The sequence below is a fragment of the Opisthocomus hoazin genome, chromosome 20, assembly GCF_030867145.1.
Source record: "Opisthocomus hoazin isolate bOpiHoa1 chromosome 20, bOpiHoa1.hap1, whole genome shotgun sequence".
Lineage (NCBI taxonomy): Eukaryota > Metazoa > Chordata > Aves > Opisthocomiformes > Opisthocomidae > Opisthocomus > Opisthocomus hoazin.
In genome coordinates this window covers 16,969,378-16,982,733 of record NC_134433.1, presented here as the reverse complement: position 1 = coordinate 16,982,733, position 13,356 = coordinate 16,969,378, and the positions used below count along the sequence as shown (strand labels likewise).

Here is a 13,356-nt window from a genome sequence, read left to right as displayed (position 1 = left end):
CAGTTCCATCTCCTAAACGCCACAAACACGCACCCAGCCCCTGCCCTTCCAGAGCTGACGGCAGCTGAGAGCAAAGTGGCGGCAGGGGCACAGGGAAGCCCCAGACCAGCAGACGCACAAACAACGCGCAGTGGCCCACAGACAGCCCCTGGCCCGAAGACAAATGGAGTTCCTCCTGCCTGGCACCTCTGGAGCTCCCTGCGCTGGCCAAGACGCAGGCTCCTTCCCCGCTGCTCCCTGGCTGGGGTGCCAGCGCCGGCAGCCATCGCCGCAGCGCTCGCCGTCACCGGTGCCGCGGGGACCGAGGGAGCACACGCCGCCAGCTCCCAGCTCTGCCTCGCCTTTCGGAAAGCACAACCTGCGCCATCTGCAAAAGGTTCTGGAGCCCTTTAATCCTGCTGTAAAGCAGAACAAGTCAGTAATCGCCTTTTAATTGCTTTAATTATGTGATTATAAAAACAAAGAACCAGCAATGAAACAGGCAGGCTCCAGCCTTGCCGGGGAGACCAGTCATGCCAGGGCATGTCCCCAGCCAGAGCCACGGCCATGGCCACGGCCAGCCTCTCCCCCAGCCACAGCACCCACCGCGAGACAGCCCCTGCGGCTCGTGCTGCGAGAAGGAGCGGCCGTCTTCCAGACGCACGAAGGAAAAAGCTCAGCGTTGGCTTTTGGGAAGCTGACGTTACCTGAGGCATATGGCGCAGCATCTACACGCTTCTGCCATGCCAGGCTTTCCACAAGCTTCTGTGCCAAGTTCCCCATGCTGAGGGAAGCCCTGAGCTGAAGTCTAACCACCACTGAAGAGCCCGACCTCCCACGGCCCCGCATCGCCCGCTCCAGCCGAGGAGCAGGCGTAACCCCCCCGCCGCGTGCCTGGGGTCTCGCCCCCCGTAATGCCTCCTGCACCCGGGCCGGGGGCCACCTCCACGGCTCACAGGCTCGTTAAAAGCCAGAATTTCCATTTACAACGTGCTGAGGGCAAGGCAAAGGCAGCAGCTCTCAGGACGCGGGCGTTGCTGTACGGCCTGGGAAGGCAGGAGGGAGCGCGGCCGCAGGACGAGCCCCCGGGACGCCGCGGGGCTGCGGCGCTCGCGGTCACCGCAGGTTCTGCCGAGCTCCGGCCGGGTGTCACCGAGCGATTTAGCACCTTTCTGCAAGGCAAAACGAACGGCACCTCCCGGGCCCGGGAAGCACGCTCTGCTGCTGGCACGCCGGCACCCCGGCCCCGGCATGCCGCACGTCCCCGGGAGCACCCGCAGGAGGGACCCCGGGTGCCCCCAGTACAACGTCCCCGCTGCCGGCGGGCGCTCCCCTGGGGCACAGCCCCGCTCCTCTCCGTCACTCCAGGCTTCACCCCCCCCCAGATCCCCTTCTCCTCCTCTGCAGCCCGACGAGGTGCCACAGCTCGTGTCACCAGCGAGCCGCGCCAGCTCGGGCCAGCTCTGCGCACCCAGGTCACACACCCCCCCCTAAATAAGCGCGATCGTCAGAAGCTCCACTAATAAACTCCTCCAACTCAATACTCTATTTCCAAGCCCACTTGCTCTTAACAACCACTTAACCAGGTCTCGGCCACCTCGTCATCCTCACATCCATCTCATCTTCTCCAGCTTAATGAGTCATTTCCCGGGTGGCAGCGCACTGAGCGCTCTGCAGGAACCGGCCGGCAGAGCTGCACTCGCTTTGCCTGCAGACCCTGGTGCCGCAGCAATGCTCCAGGCTGCTCTGGCAGAAGCCACTTTGGCTGAACCCACGTTGCGTTTTATCCTGTTCAGACAGATTCGCTCTGAAGCTTCGCCGTGGTCACCGCGCTCTCCACCGCCCTGCTCAGCACAGGGCTGCGCGCTCCCCCCGCGCTGGAGACCGTCTGAGCGAGATAAACGGGAGCTGTGGAGCTGCCCAGCGAGCCCCGGCTCAAGCAGGACCAGCTCCCAGGTCTGACCAGGTTGCTGGTGACCTCCTCCCGCTGGCCCCGGGAAGCGGCAGGAGGGGCAGAGCCCTGCAGCGGCAGCCTGGCGCGGGCAGGGCAGAGGGCACGCGCCGCGTCCCACGGCCGCTGCCTCCTCCGCAGCAAAAGGCAGGACCAAGCGGGCCTGGCAGGAGCGAGCGGTGGGTCGGACCCCGCCGGCAGCGCCTGCCTGCCGGGGACGCACCGTCTGCCTCGGGCTGGCAAGCAGCCGCCCGCCGCGGCGCCCGGCGAGGGTTATTGGAAGGATAACGGCACCAGGGTTCTGCGCCCTGCTTGGCACCGCTGCTCGTGACTGTGCACCGTGAGTGGCAGCGCAGGATGGGGCCCAGAAGGATAACGGCACCGGGGTTCTGTGCCCTGCTTGGCACCGCTGCTCGTGACTGTGCACCGTGAGTGGCAGCGCAGGATGGGGCCCAGAAGGATAACGGCACCGGGGTTCTGTGCCCTGCTTGGCATCGCTGCTCGTGACTGCGTACCATGAGCGGCAGCGCAGGATGGGGCCCAGAAGGATAACGGCACCGGGATTCTGCACCCTGCTTGGCACCGCTGCTCGTGACTGTGCACCGTGAGCAGCAGCGCAGGATGGGGCCCAGAAGGATAACGGCACCGGGATTCTGCACCCTGCTTGGCATTGCTTCTCGTGACTGTGCACAGTGAGCAGCAGTGCAGGATGGGGCCCAGAAGGATAACGGCATCGGGATTCTGCGCCCTGCTTAGCATTGCTGCTCATCACTGTGCACCGTGAGCAGCAGCGCAGGATGGGGCCCAGAAGGGTAACATCACTGGGGTTCTGCACCCTGCTTGGCACCGCTGCTCGTGACTGTGCACCGTGAGCAGCAGTGCAGGATGGGGCCCGCTGGCACTCTCGCCCGGCTGCCGCCCATGGTATCTGCACACGCCGCAGGCTGAACTCCAGAAACCACCCGCTGCTGCCTCGGGAACAGCCCCAGCCCACGCAGCCGCCACGTTGGCTGTGCTGCTCCGCACCGGCTCGGTCCCCAGCGCCGGCGCCTCGGCCGGCCCGCGTGCCCAGCGCCCCGCGTCGCCCGCCCCGCGCAGCGTCGCCGTGCTCTCACCTTCATGGTCGGCGGGGCGGTGAGGGGAGGCGACAGCGGCCGCTCCGGGACGGGCGCATCCGTGCTGTTCAGCAGCTCCTGCTTCCTGCAAAACCAAAGGCAGGCGCGTCAGCTCGCCCCGCGCCCCGCGAGAGCGCGCGGCGGGAGATGAGGGCTGATCCTCTTTGGCAAAGCCGCGGGCGTGCGGGCCGCCTGCTAAACAGCATCTCGAATCTGAGAGACCAAACACAGCAGGAAAAGATGGTCAAAGCCACCCAGAAAGCCCTGAGCCCAGGGCGGGCCGGGACCCCTCGCTGCCCCACCGAGCGCCCGGGCTCCGTCCCCGGGAGCCCGCCGGAGCCCGGCTGCGGGGCTGGGGCGCGGTGCGGGTGGTGCGGGGCTCTGCCGGACAGCTGGGCTGGGTTTCTATGACGACCCATCCCCACGGTGTCCCTCCATCTGGCACCCTCTCCCCGGGCAGGACGCACGGCCGGTCGGTCTCCCGGCAGCGGAGGAGGCTCCCGGCTCAGCGACGCCAGCGGAAAACCCAGGAACACCCCAGTGCGGGTCCGGCAGGACCCAGCCCAGGGCCCCTCTGCCACAGGGCACCCGGGCACAGGCGCTGAATTCGGAGGCAGCAACCGGCATCGTGAGGACACGAGAGCTGGGGGAAGTCGGGAGCAGCCCCAGTGCCATGGACCTGCCATGAAAGTATCACACAAAAGCCCCCCAGCCTCGAAAAGGCACAACCTCAGCCCTCCATCGATTATCTGACAAAAATACCCTGTCCCTTTTGCACCACCGGCTTCCCAGGCAGACAACCAAGCCGTCACTCGCTGCGGTACTGCCAGATGCTACTCTGGGAGTCAGAAAATCTGAGATTTAATTTCGTTTCCTCTCGTCCCTGCCAGGTTAGTCTTGCAGAAACCGGGCCAAGATGTCCAACTGTTTATCTCACAGTAACGAGGTTTGGTTCCCATGGCAGCCCGCCCCGGGATGGCACGGCACGGCACGGCACGGCGTGCACAGCAGCCGGGCACCGATGCCCGCCAGGTCCTCTCCAAAACACGCAGCTCCTGCCCGAGGGAGCACACCCGACCTCCTGCGACACCGGCATGTGACACCAGCCCCACCGCCCCGGCCCCTGCCCTCCCGCCCACGGGGTCCTCCTCTGCGGGTCCCAGCTCCTGACAGCAGGCGACAACCACGCGCTGGTCATGGGGGGGCTCGGGTACCTGCAGCCCCTCCTTTCGCAGGGACGCAGTGGGGACGCGGTGGGGATGCAGCGGGGATGCAGCAGGGATGCGGCGGGGACGCGGCGGGGACGCGGCGGGGACGCGGCGGGGATGCTCTGTGGGTGCAGTGGGGATGCAGCGGGGATGCAGCAGGGATGTGGCGGGGACGCGGCGGGGACGCAGCGGGGACGCAGCGGGGATGCAGCGGGGATGCTCTGTGGGTGCAGCGGGGATGCAGCAGGGATGCCCTGTGGGTGCAGTGGGGATGCAGTGGGGATGCAGTGGGGATGCAGCGGGGATGCAGTGGGGACGCGGTGGGGATGCAGCGGGGATGCTCTGTGGGTGCAGTGGGGATGCAGTGGGGATGCAGTGGGCAGTGCAGGCAAGTTTTCTACCAGACCCTCGGTGCAACAGAGAGTGCAAAACCCCACCGTTGCCTGCAACCTGGTCTGGTTGAGACATCCCTGCTCACTGCAGGGGGGTGGGCTAGATGGCCTCTAAAGGCCCCTTCCAACCCAATGCATTCTGTGATTCTATGAGTGGTCAGGAGCAGCTGCTCGGCTGCGTCCCTGCTAACGAGAGATCGAGCGGGAGCTTGAGCAGGGCTCCTGCTCCTCCTGCCCGTATGCGCAACTGCTCTTGCCAACAGACTTCTCCTGTTCTGACGAGACTTGACTCCATCTCTTGAAACACATCTGTGTACACACACACACACACACACACAGGCACTAAGGCGCAGCCCTCTGCACGCTGCGGGCTGCAGGAAGGCGCAGCAGCCTCGCACCCGGCCGCAGCCCCACGCCGCCCCATCCCAGCCGGCCCTTTGCAGCATCGCGGCCCGGACCAGGGATCTGGCATCTCTCCCTGTCGCTGCGGGACTGGCTTCACGGCAGCGCAGTGGGGAGCAGCCGGAGCCGGCAGTGCCTCGGTGCCCGTGTCCCTGCGGCCGGCACGACCAGATGTGGGTGGCGGGGCCTGCCAGCCCCTGCTGTCAACGTCTCGCAGGCACAGGGACAGGAGAGGCAGGGAGCTGCAGCGCCTGCGACCCAGGGAAGGCGGGGACCAACAGGACGCAGATCAGCAGTTCTCATTAGTCAACGGCCAAGGAACAAAAATTAAGGGACTTCAGCTGTAGCCAGGGGAACACTGGCTGGATGTCCGGGGAAATTCAGGGCTGGAGTTCAAGCCCGTTAATCTGTCCCGGGGATGCAAGACCAGCCCGGGGGGGACGGGGGGATCAGCACAGCGCCGTGCCGGGCAGCACCACAGCCGAGACAGCCGTCAGCACGCAGGGACCCGGCTCACAGAGCCCTGGGACCCAGCAGACCAAACCCTCTGACACTTGTCATTAACCGCTGACCGCCCTCTGGGAGTCCGGGGCGGTGCAGGCGTGCCAGCAGCGCAACCGCAGCCGGAGTCACCGGGGAGATACCCAGCGCCCCGCGTCCACACGGGAATCCGGACCACGGACTGACCTGTTACACTACATTAAACCAATATGCATCTTTTTTTCTATTTTTTTTTAAATCTGAGCAAGTTAAACTTGCCTTATGCTACTGCATCTCACTTAAGCTCCTAGCATTTTCCAGGTTGTCAATGCAAGAAGTTCATTAAAACGATGTGGGACTGTGCATGGGCAATAGCAGAATTTACAGCCTGCCCACCTGCACTGTTTGTCGAGCTCCTTCCCTTCTCCTCTCCACAAACTCACCGTGACTCCACTGCTGACAAAATGCCAAGGCTGACAGATTTTTACCACTCGCTCTTTGACTTTCCAGGACACCAGAGCAAGCCTGATTTGGAGCAAACCACTCACCCTTCGCTCTCCGTGCTTTGAACGCTGAGCTCTGCCTGATTGCACTAATCTGCGCAGTGGCCTCAAAGGCATAAAACGCATCAGACTTTGCAAAGATTAAAGTCACAGGGATGCACACAAATAATCTGATTTTATCTGGGATTTGTAACAGGTTGCCATAGCATCATATTCTAAGTATTATAAAATCACTCACACAACTTAACAACATGTTCCTCTGTCACATGCCGACTGCTTCTTTGGGGCCAAACTGCTGGAACTGCTCCTGCGATTCCGGGGAGAGCAAAACAAACCTGTTCACCAGCCATCGCTTGTAATCAGCCTCCGTGCACTGGAAATTTGTTACGTTCAACTGCAGCCACACTCTCGGGTGATTCAGCCTGCCGTCAGCTACGGGGTCGAGGGCCGTCAGCCTAATTCCCAAACAGATTACCCTCACGGGATGATAAATGAATCATGAGGAAGATGAGCACGTCTTTATCTGTGCACGGAGGAGCAGCCCCCGGGGATCCCCCCCGAAGACGACGGCAGAGCCAGCGGTGCTCACGGCAGCCCAGTGCCATGACCCAGTCCCTGGCTGGACCAGGGGTACACGTCCCCGCAGAGCCCACACCGCAGCGAACGTCCCAGGCGTTCACGCCGTGGCACCCAGCTCCCACCCACAGCCGGGGCCCCGGGAAGCAGCCCCAGGACACGCATCCCCCCGGGGGGTTCCCTGCAAAGCCTGGCGGGCCGGGGGATGCCAGCGGCTCGCAGCGTGCGAGCATCCCTGCCGCCTCACCGCAGCAGGACGGGTCCCCTCGCCCCGCGGGGACCGGGACCCTCCGACGCTCTGCGCCAGCTGCCCGACCGCAGACACGACGCGAGAGGGCAAAAAGGAAGCGGGGGGAGGACAGGGCGGGGAAGGATGGCAGGGGCAGCGTGGTGAGCTTACGCCTGGCCGTGGCAGGACACGGCTGCTGCGATCGCTCCCCGCTCGCCTCTCCCCGGCGCCACGGGAGACGCGCGGCTCGAGGATCAAGAACACACCCAAAGGTCACGGCGCTGTGCTCGCACCCAGTGCCTGGCCCCGCACCCCCAGCCCACCCCGGCCACGGCCGGGTGCCAGCGCACGGGACGGGCGAGAGCATCCTCCGGAGCCGCACGGCCGGACAACGGCCTTCCCAGCAGGCAACACAGGCACTGCTTTTGCGATGTTATTTCTTCGTTTTTCTCATTAGCCAAATTAAGAGAGAAGGAAAAGAAAGAATTAGAATCCTACATACTTAGTAAATCTAATTAAGGAAATACCTTAATGCAGTTATGCAGGGCCAACTGCAGGGCTTCCTAACGGAGACCGTGAGGTCAGCCCTGCCACCCCGGCACGGCTCCCGTGTTCCCCCGGGCCGGGCTGCAGCCGTGGGGCTGTGCTGGGGGGGACCCCGCTGCCACCAGCCCCCCCGGGAAGGCACAGCGCGTGTGTCCAGCGCTGCTCCCTCTGCTTCTCTCAAAGGGGAAGCCAACGAGGATTTTTTTCCCCCCATTTCGAGTGCATGGACACCGGTTTTGTAACGCTGGCGAGTTCCCAACACAGCGAGAGCAGGGGAAGTCTTTCTCTTGTCTTTAGAGCATCCTTGATCACGTCCTAAAAGTGCCTACAAATTCATATCCTGAATTTGGTAAACCCCACCAGCATACTGAAATTGTGATTAAAATGTCCTGTTCGGTACAGACCCAGAGCTGCCAGGGTCCCCCGGGGCTCCCCGAGCTTTCCCGGCCGAGCCCCTGCCTCCGGGAGCACACTTCCCTCCCGCTTTCTCAGTCTAGAGCCTAATGAAAACCTTCTGATGCATCCCCCCTTCCTGCTTGGTTCGTCTGATTTACCAGACAGGCTCCAAATTGACTCAGTACATTCTCATAAATTACACGTGGGAAGGGGAGATGTCAACACATTATCCGACACAGCAAAGTGTCTTGCACTAAGTGCTCGGCTCTACCTTTTGTTACGCTGTGTGAATCAAACACGGAGCACGGCAGGTTACATTTATGCCTACGCTTAATTCTGCAGATGAAACCTGGCCTAAGGAGGTGCAAAACTCTTGCAGCAACAAGTTCAGCCTGTCTAGATGCCGCATCCTTGAGAAGGACAGCAAAGATGATCCTGTAAATTAACAGCTGCTATTTTTGGGGCCATCATTTTTTTGTCCTTGATGGGCATCACCTTGCCAGCTGCTCCCTTTTCAGATTATTTAATATTCAGTGCCCAGTGTCTTAAGTTTTCACAGGGGACTATGCTTCTGTACTGCTTTTCATCCTCACCCCGCCCGGGGTCAGCCCGGTCCCGGGGCGGGCGGTGGGAGCAGTGCCCAGGCTGCTCGCCCTCCTCGCCGGAGGCTCCTCTCCATCCCCGCTCCCCGCAGGCAGCTCCCGCACGGCCGCGACCCAGTCCCGACACCCAGCGCCCAGGACACCCACACCCCAGGCATGGAGGCAGCTGCTCATAAGTGGAAAAAAAAAACACCCAAAAATGGGTTTGTTTGGGTTTTTTTTGCAACAGAGACAAGGGCACCGCGCTGAGATTTTGCACCTAGAAATCTGCAGCGAGCGCCTGAAGGAGGCACCTTACGCTGACTTTGAACAGCTCTCCACCCAACCCCGGGCAGTCCCGGCAGCCAAGATCTCGCTGCATCATCACTGCTCCCGGCGAGGACGTCGCAGAGGACACGCGCTGCTGCAGGGCTCCCGCTGACTTCAGGCAGCCCCGGGGCCCCACGGCCACCCCAGACGCGGGTTTCGCCCTGCGCACCCAGTGCTGCGAAGCTGCTGCTGCTCCGGGGCTGGAACGGGCGCGGGGCAGAGCCCCACCGCGGAACGCGTTCCCCGATAAACCGATGTACGTCGCTACGTCCCGGGCTCAGGCTGGCCCTACCCTGCAGCGTCACCTTCTTGCGCTGAAGCCTGAGAGCCACCAAAGAAAAAGCGCAGCGTTTTCTGGTCTAGCTTTCCTGCAATAAATCACGTTTTTGCACATTGCCAGCCCGCACCTGGGTGCGCACGCAGCCTCCCCGACCGCACAGCTCCCACAAGCGGAACCAAAGCCCTGCTCAGAGCAAGGTCACATTTAACGGCCAGCGAGTTTAGCTTTAATTTCTCCTCTGCTCCAAGAACACTGCTGAGAACAGCTCGGAGCGTCCCGCGCTCGTGTGGGCAGTGCTGCCCGTGCCGGCGGGGGGGTCACTGCCGCCCTGCCCAGCGCCCGTCCCACGGGGGGACGGCGGGGAGCGGCTCCTGCTTTGCCCACACCTCCACAGACGCCGGCTTCTTTCCAGCGGGCCAAGGACTTCCCACTTGGTCTGGCTAGGAAAGTTAGGCTCGATATGCAGACAACGGTGGAAAGAGATTTTTATCATTTACAAATGTCGTCGTCTGATCTCACTTGCAGGAGGAGGGAGAAAGCAGTGACTCCCCGCAGCGTTTGGGTGAACCAGCCAAGGCACCCACGGACCTTTCCAAACCAAAGGCTCGCCTGATCCGATTCCCAACAAACACGAGCCAGCGAGCCTTGGGCAGCCATCGAGCCTTGGGCAGCCATCGCTGAGCTGATTCAATAATTTGCAAATTACAGAGAGCAGCTCCCAGAAACCAGCGTCTCCAACCGCAGGCAGCACCGACGCCGAAGGGCGAAGGGACGCTGTCCCTGCCCGAGCACCCGCGCCAGCGACGGGAGCTGGAGCGGGAGGGGAAGGGCCCCAAACGCGTGGGGTGCTGCTCCGGTGAACGTCCCGCTGCAGCGAGCCGGGATGAAAACCGACTTCAGCAGCACGAAGAGCTCACTCGGTGGCTCCGGGAGACAGACTGCGCGCGAGAAGCCCTCGCCGAACTGAACAGTAAACGAACTGCAGCAATAAAACCCATCTGCCGTCTTCCCAGTCGCCTACACCACAGCCAAGACCAACAGGCAAATGGAGGGGTGCACGCACACCGAGTCACCCGCCCACCGGGGCTTCACCCCACGAGGGGACGGCCACCGTAGCATCACCTGGCTTGCACGTGGGACGTTCAGCAAAATCGATTTAGATAAAATTACCCAGTTCCAAACCCTAGGTTTCCGGAGTGGAGGCAGGAGCAGCCCCCCAGGCCCGGGTGCTGGTGCAGGGGACTGCTGCGGCGCGCAGGACCGGCACGGACGGACTGACGGACCGACGGCAGGCAGAGGGAGCGAGGCAGGCATCGCCCCGGCGCGGCGAGGGGAGCCTGCTGAGGTCGAGCTGTGGTGCCGCACTCTGGGCTGCTAACGAGCATGGGACACGGGCCACCGGGGACTCTGCAGCTGCCACCGATCCTGCCAGGCTTGCATATGGCTCATGAGAAGCAAAAACCAATTGCAAACGCAGAACAAAGACCGAATGTAGGAGGAAAAAAAGAAAACAGGAGCAGGTGGAGGAACAGAGTCCCTTTTGACGATGCCGCTAGCAGTCCCTTCCTTTTCCTGCAGATTATGTCACTTTGATGGCCCTGGCAGCTTGCATAAGACGAAGCAGCCACCGTAAAGCACTGCTTGAATCCTTGCAATCGCTCCCATGAAGGCTCCTCAGTCCACAGCAGACAGGAAAAAAAACCTCCTCGGGGTCTTGTTCTCCCCTCAAGATCTCTGTGTGACTCTCGCTGTCCTCAGCAAACCCCGCGGCAAGAACTACACCGAGAGGGTTTGTGTTCAACGCGATGGTGGGGAAAAACATTCTAAACCCCCCCTGGGCTCAGACATCACCAGGCAGATTTCTGTGAGACTTCAGAGCCAGGTTTTCTCCCAGCCCTCAAGTCTCACGCTGAGCTCATTCACAGAAAGCTGGTACCTAGGGGAGAGACGAGTCCCCGGGAAGAGCCCTGCTCGGTGCGGCCGCTGCAGCAGCCCCTTCCCCCCCGCCAGGCGCTGAGGCACCGGCGGGACGGCCAGCCACTTTCATGGGGACGATGTCTCGATGTTTGGAGGAGCGCTCGGTCCCCCGACAGCGGCACAGACCTCCCCGGCACTCGGACGCTCCCCGCACGCAGCGCGTGAAAGCGGGCGAAGAGGCTCCAGGCCACGGAGCGCTGGGGGGGACGGGGGCCCTGGCCACCCCCAAGCCAGCCAGCCCCTCCGACGCGTGCTGGCCTGTAGCTGGAGCCCACCACCCACGGGCAGAGCGATGGCAGGGACGGGCCTGGGCTAAACCGGGACAAAACCTGGGGACAACAGCGGGGAGAGGAATGGGGGAGCCGGCCGGGGTGCCCCCACGCAGCCCCCACCCCAGACCCCAGCCAGGGTCACAGCTCCGGTGAGCACCCATCCCTGCCGTCCACGCAGGACCACCGGGACCCGCGGGCTGGTTTTCCCAGCTACTTCTCTTTGCTGACCTACCTCAAACCCAGCAAAAGAGAGGAAAATGCCCCAAAAGGCAGCAGCAGCACACGGGCCCGCGGGAAGCCCACCGTGCTCAGACCCCGCTCTCGCGGGCTCCGCAGCCCGAGGCGCAGCACCCGCGGCTCCGGGAGCGGGGTGCGGACCCACGGCCCGGCGCTGCGGGGGTGCAGAGCAGCCGGCCCCGCCGCCTTGCTCTGACCGCTCGGGCTCACGGGGGGGGCGGGGGGGGGTAACTTTACCGCAAAAAGTTACCGCTGCCCCCCGCCAGCGCGCGGCCCCGCCACCGCGGGGGTCCCTGGGGGAGAGCGGGACCCCCTCCCGCGGCGCGGGGAGCGGCGGCGGGGCTCGCCCGGAGCGGAGCGGCTGCACCGCGGACCCCGCACCCCCAACACCCCCCAAGACGGTCGCGGTCCGGCTCCGGGCAGCGCTCCCGGCTCCCGTCCCCGCCCCGGCTCCGTCCCGGAGGCAGCCCCCCCCCGCCCGGAGCCCCCCTCCCGGAGCCCCCCGCCCGGAGCCCCCCGCCTCACCTCTGCTCCTTGCCGAGCCTGCGGGAGCGGTGCAGCAGCCCGATGAGCACCACGGCCGCGCGGACCCCCGCCCGCCGGGCCCGCAGCCCCCCGCCCGCCCGGGACATCGCCGCCGCCGCCGGCCCGCGCCGCCGCACCTGCGGGGCCGGCCGCGCGCCCGCCTCCACGCCCGCGCCGCCCCGCGCGCTCCCGACGCCGCGCGGGGCTGCGCGGGGATGGGCGCGGGCAGCGGCTATGGGGCGCCGGCCGCTCCCCCCTCCTCCCCGCCCCGCCGCCCCCCGGGCCGGGCCCCGCACCCGCCGCGGGGGAACGGCCCCTCCACCCCCCCGCGCCCAAACCGCGCCCCCCGCACACCTGGGGACGGCCACCGCGCCGGGCCCCCGCCGGGCGGGGCCTCTCCCCGCCCTCACGGCGCGCCCCGGCAGCCCCTGCCCCGCGCCGGGCGGCTGCGGGACGGGCCCGGAGGGTGCGTGGGCCGCGGCCGAGCGTCCCCCCCCGCTGCGGGGCCGGGAGCGGCGGGACGGAGCGGCGCGGGGCTGCCCGCTGCACCGGGAGCCGCAGGCAGCTCGCTCCGGGAAATGGCTTTTTTTTTTTATGAAGTAAACTGTAAATGATCTACTTCGCAGGCTCAGCACCCCTCCCTGGGAGTCTGCTGCCATGGCGACAGAGCACCCGGGTGTCTCTGCCCCCCCCAGCGTCACCCTCCTCCTCTGCGGGGTCAGCTTTTTCGGGAACTGGACACAGGACGAGCCCCAGCACCCCGAGCGCGCTCCTGGTCGGGGGGACGAGCCCAGGCTGCGGGCGTCTGCCGGAGGGTGCGGGCAAAACAGGACTGCGACGTGGGCACCCACCCGAACCCCACCGGGGCTGCGCAGCCCTGCAGCCAGCCCCAGAGCAATCCCAGTAATCCCAGTAATCCCAATAATCCCAACGATCCCCCGCATCCAGAGCTGCTGGAGAGAGTCCAGCGCAGGGCTGTGAGGATGATGAGGGGACTGGAGCATCTCCCCTACGAGGAGAGGCTGAGGGAGCTGGGCTTGTTCAGCCTGGAGAAGAGAAGACTGAGAGGGGACCTTAGAAATGCCTCTAAATATCTGCAGGGTGGGGGTCAGGAGGACGGGGCCAGACTCTTTCCAGTGGTGCCCAGCGACAGGACAAGGGGCAACGGGCACAAACTGAAGCAGAGGAAGCTCCAGCTGAAGATGAGGAAGAACTTCTTCCCTCTGAGGGTGACGGAGCCCTGGAACAGGCTGCCCAGGGAGGCTGTGGAGTCTCCTTCTCTGGAGATATTCCAGCCCCGCCTGGACATGGTGCTGTGCAGCCTGCTCTGGGTGACCCTGCTTGGGCAGGGGGTTGGGCTGGGTGACCCACAGAGGG

At 64.4% G+C, this 13,356-nt stretch overlaps 1 protein-coding gene across 7 annotated transcripts in view; it reads right to left on the bottom strand.

Annotated features, from left to right (window-relative positions):
* RAP1GAP2 (RAP1 GTPase activating protein 2) overlaps positions 1 to 13,356 on the bottom strand; it is a 70,807-nt gene that overhangs the window by 20,008 nt on the left and 37,443 nt on the right. For all 7 annotated transcript variants that reach the window (XM_075439936.1, XM_075439937.1, XM_075439938.1 and 4 more), the window contains one exon: positions 3,046 to 3,130. In XM_075439936.1, the coding sequence (XP_075296051.1) occupies positions 3,046 to 3,130 (85 nt within the window). The remainder of the gene's footprint in view (positions 1 to 3,045; positions 3,131 to 13,356) is intronic.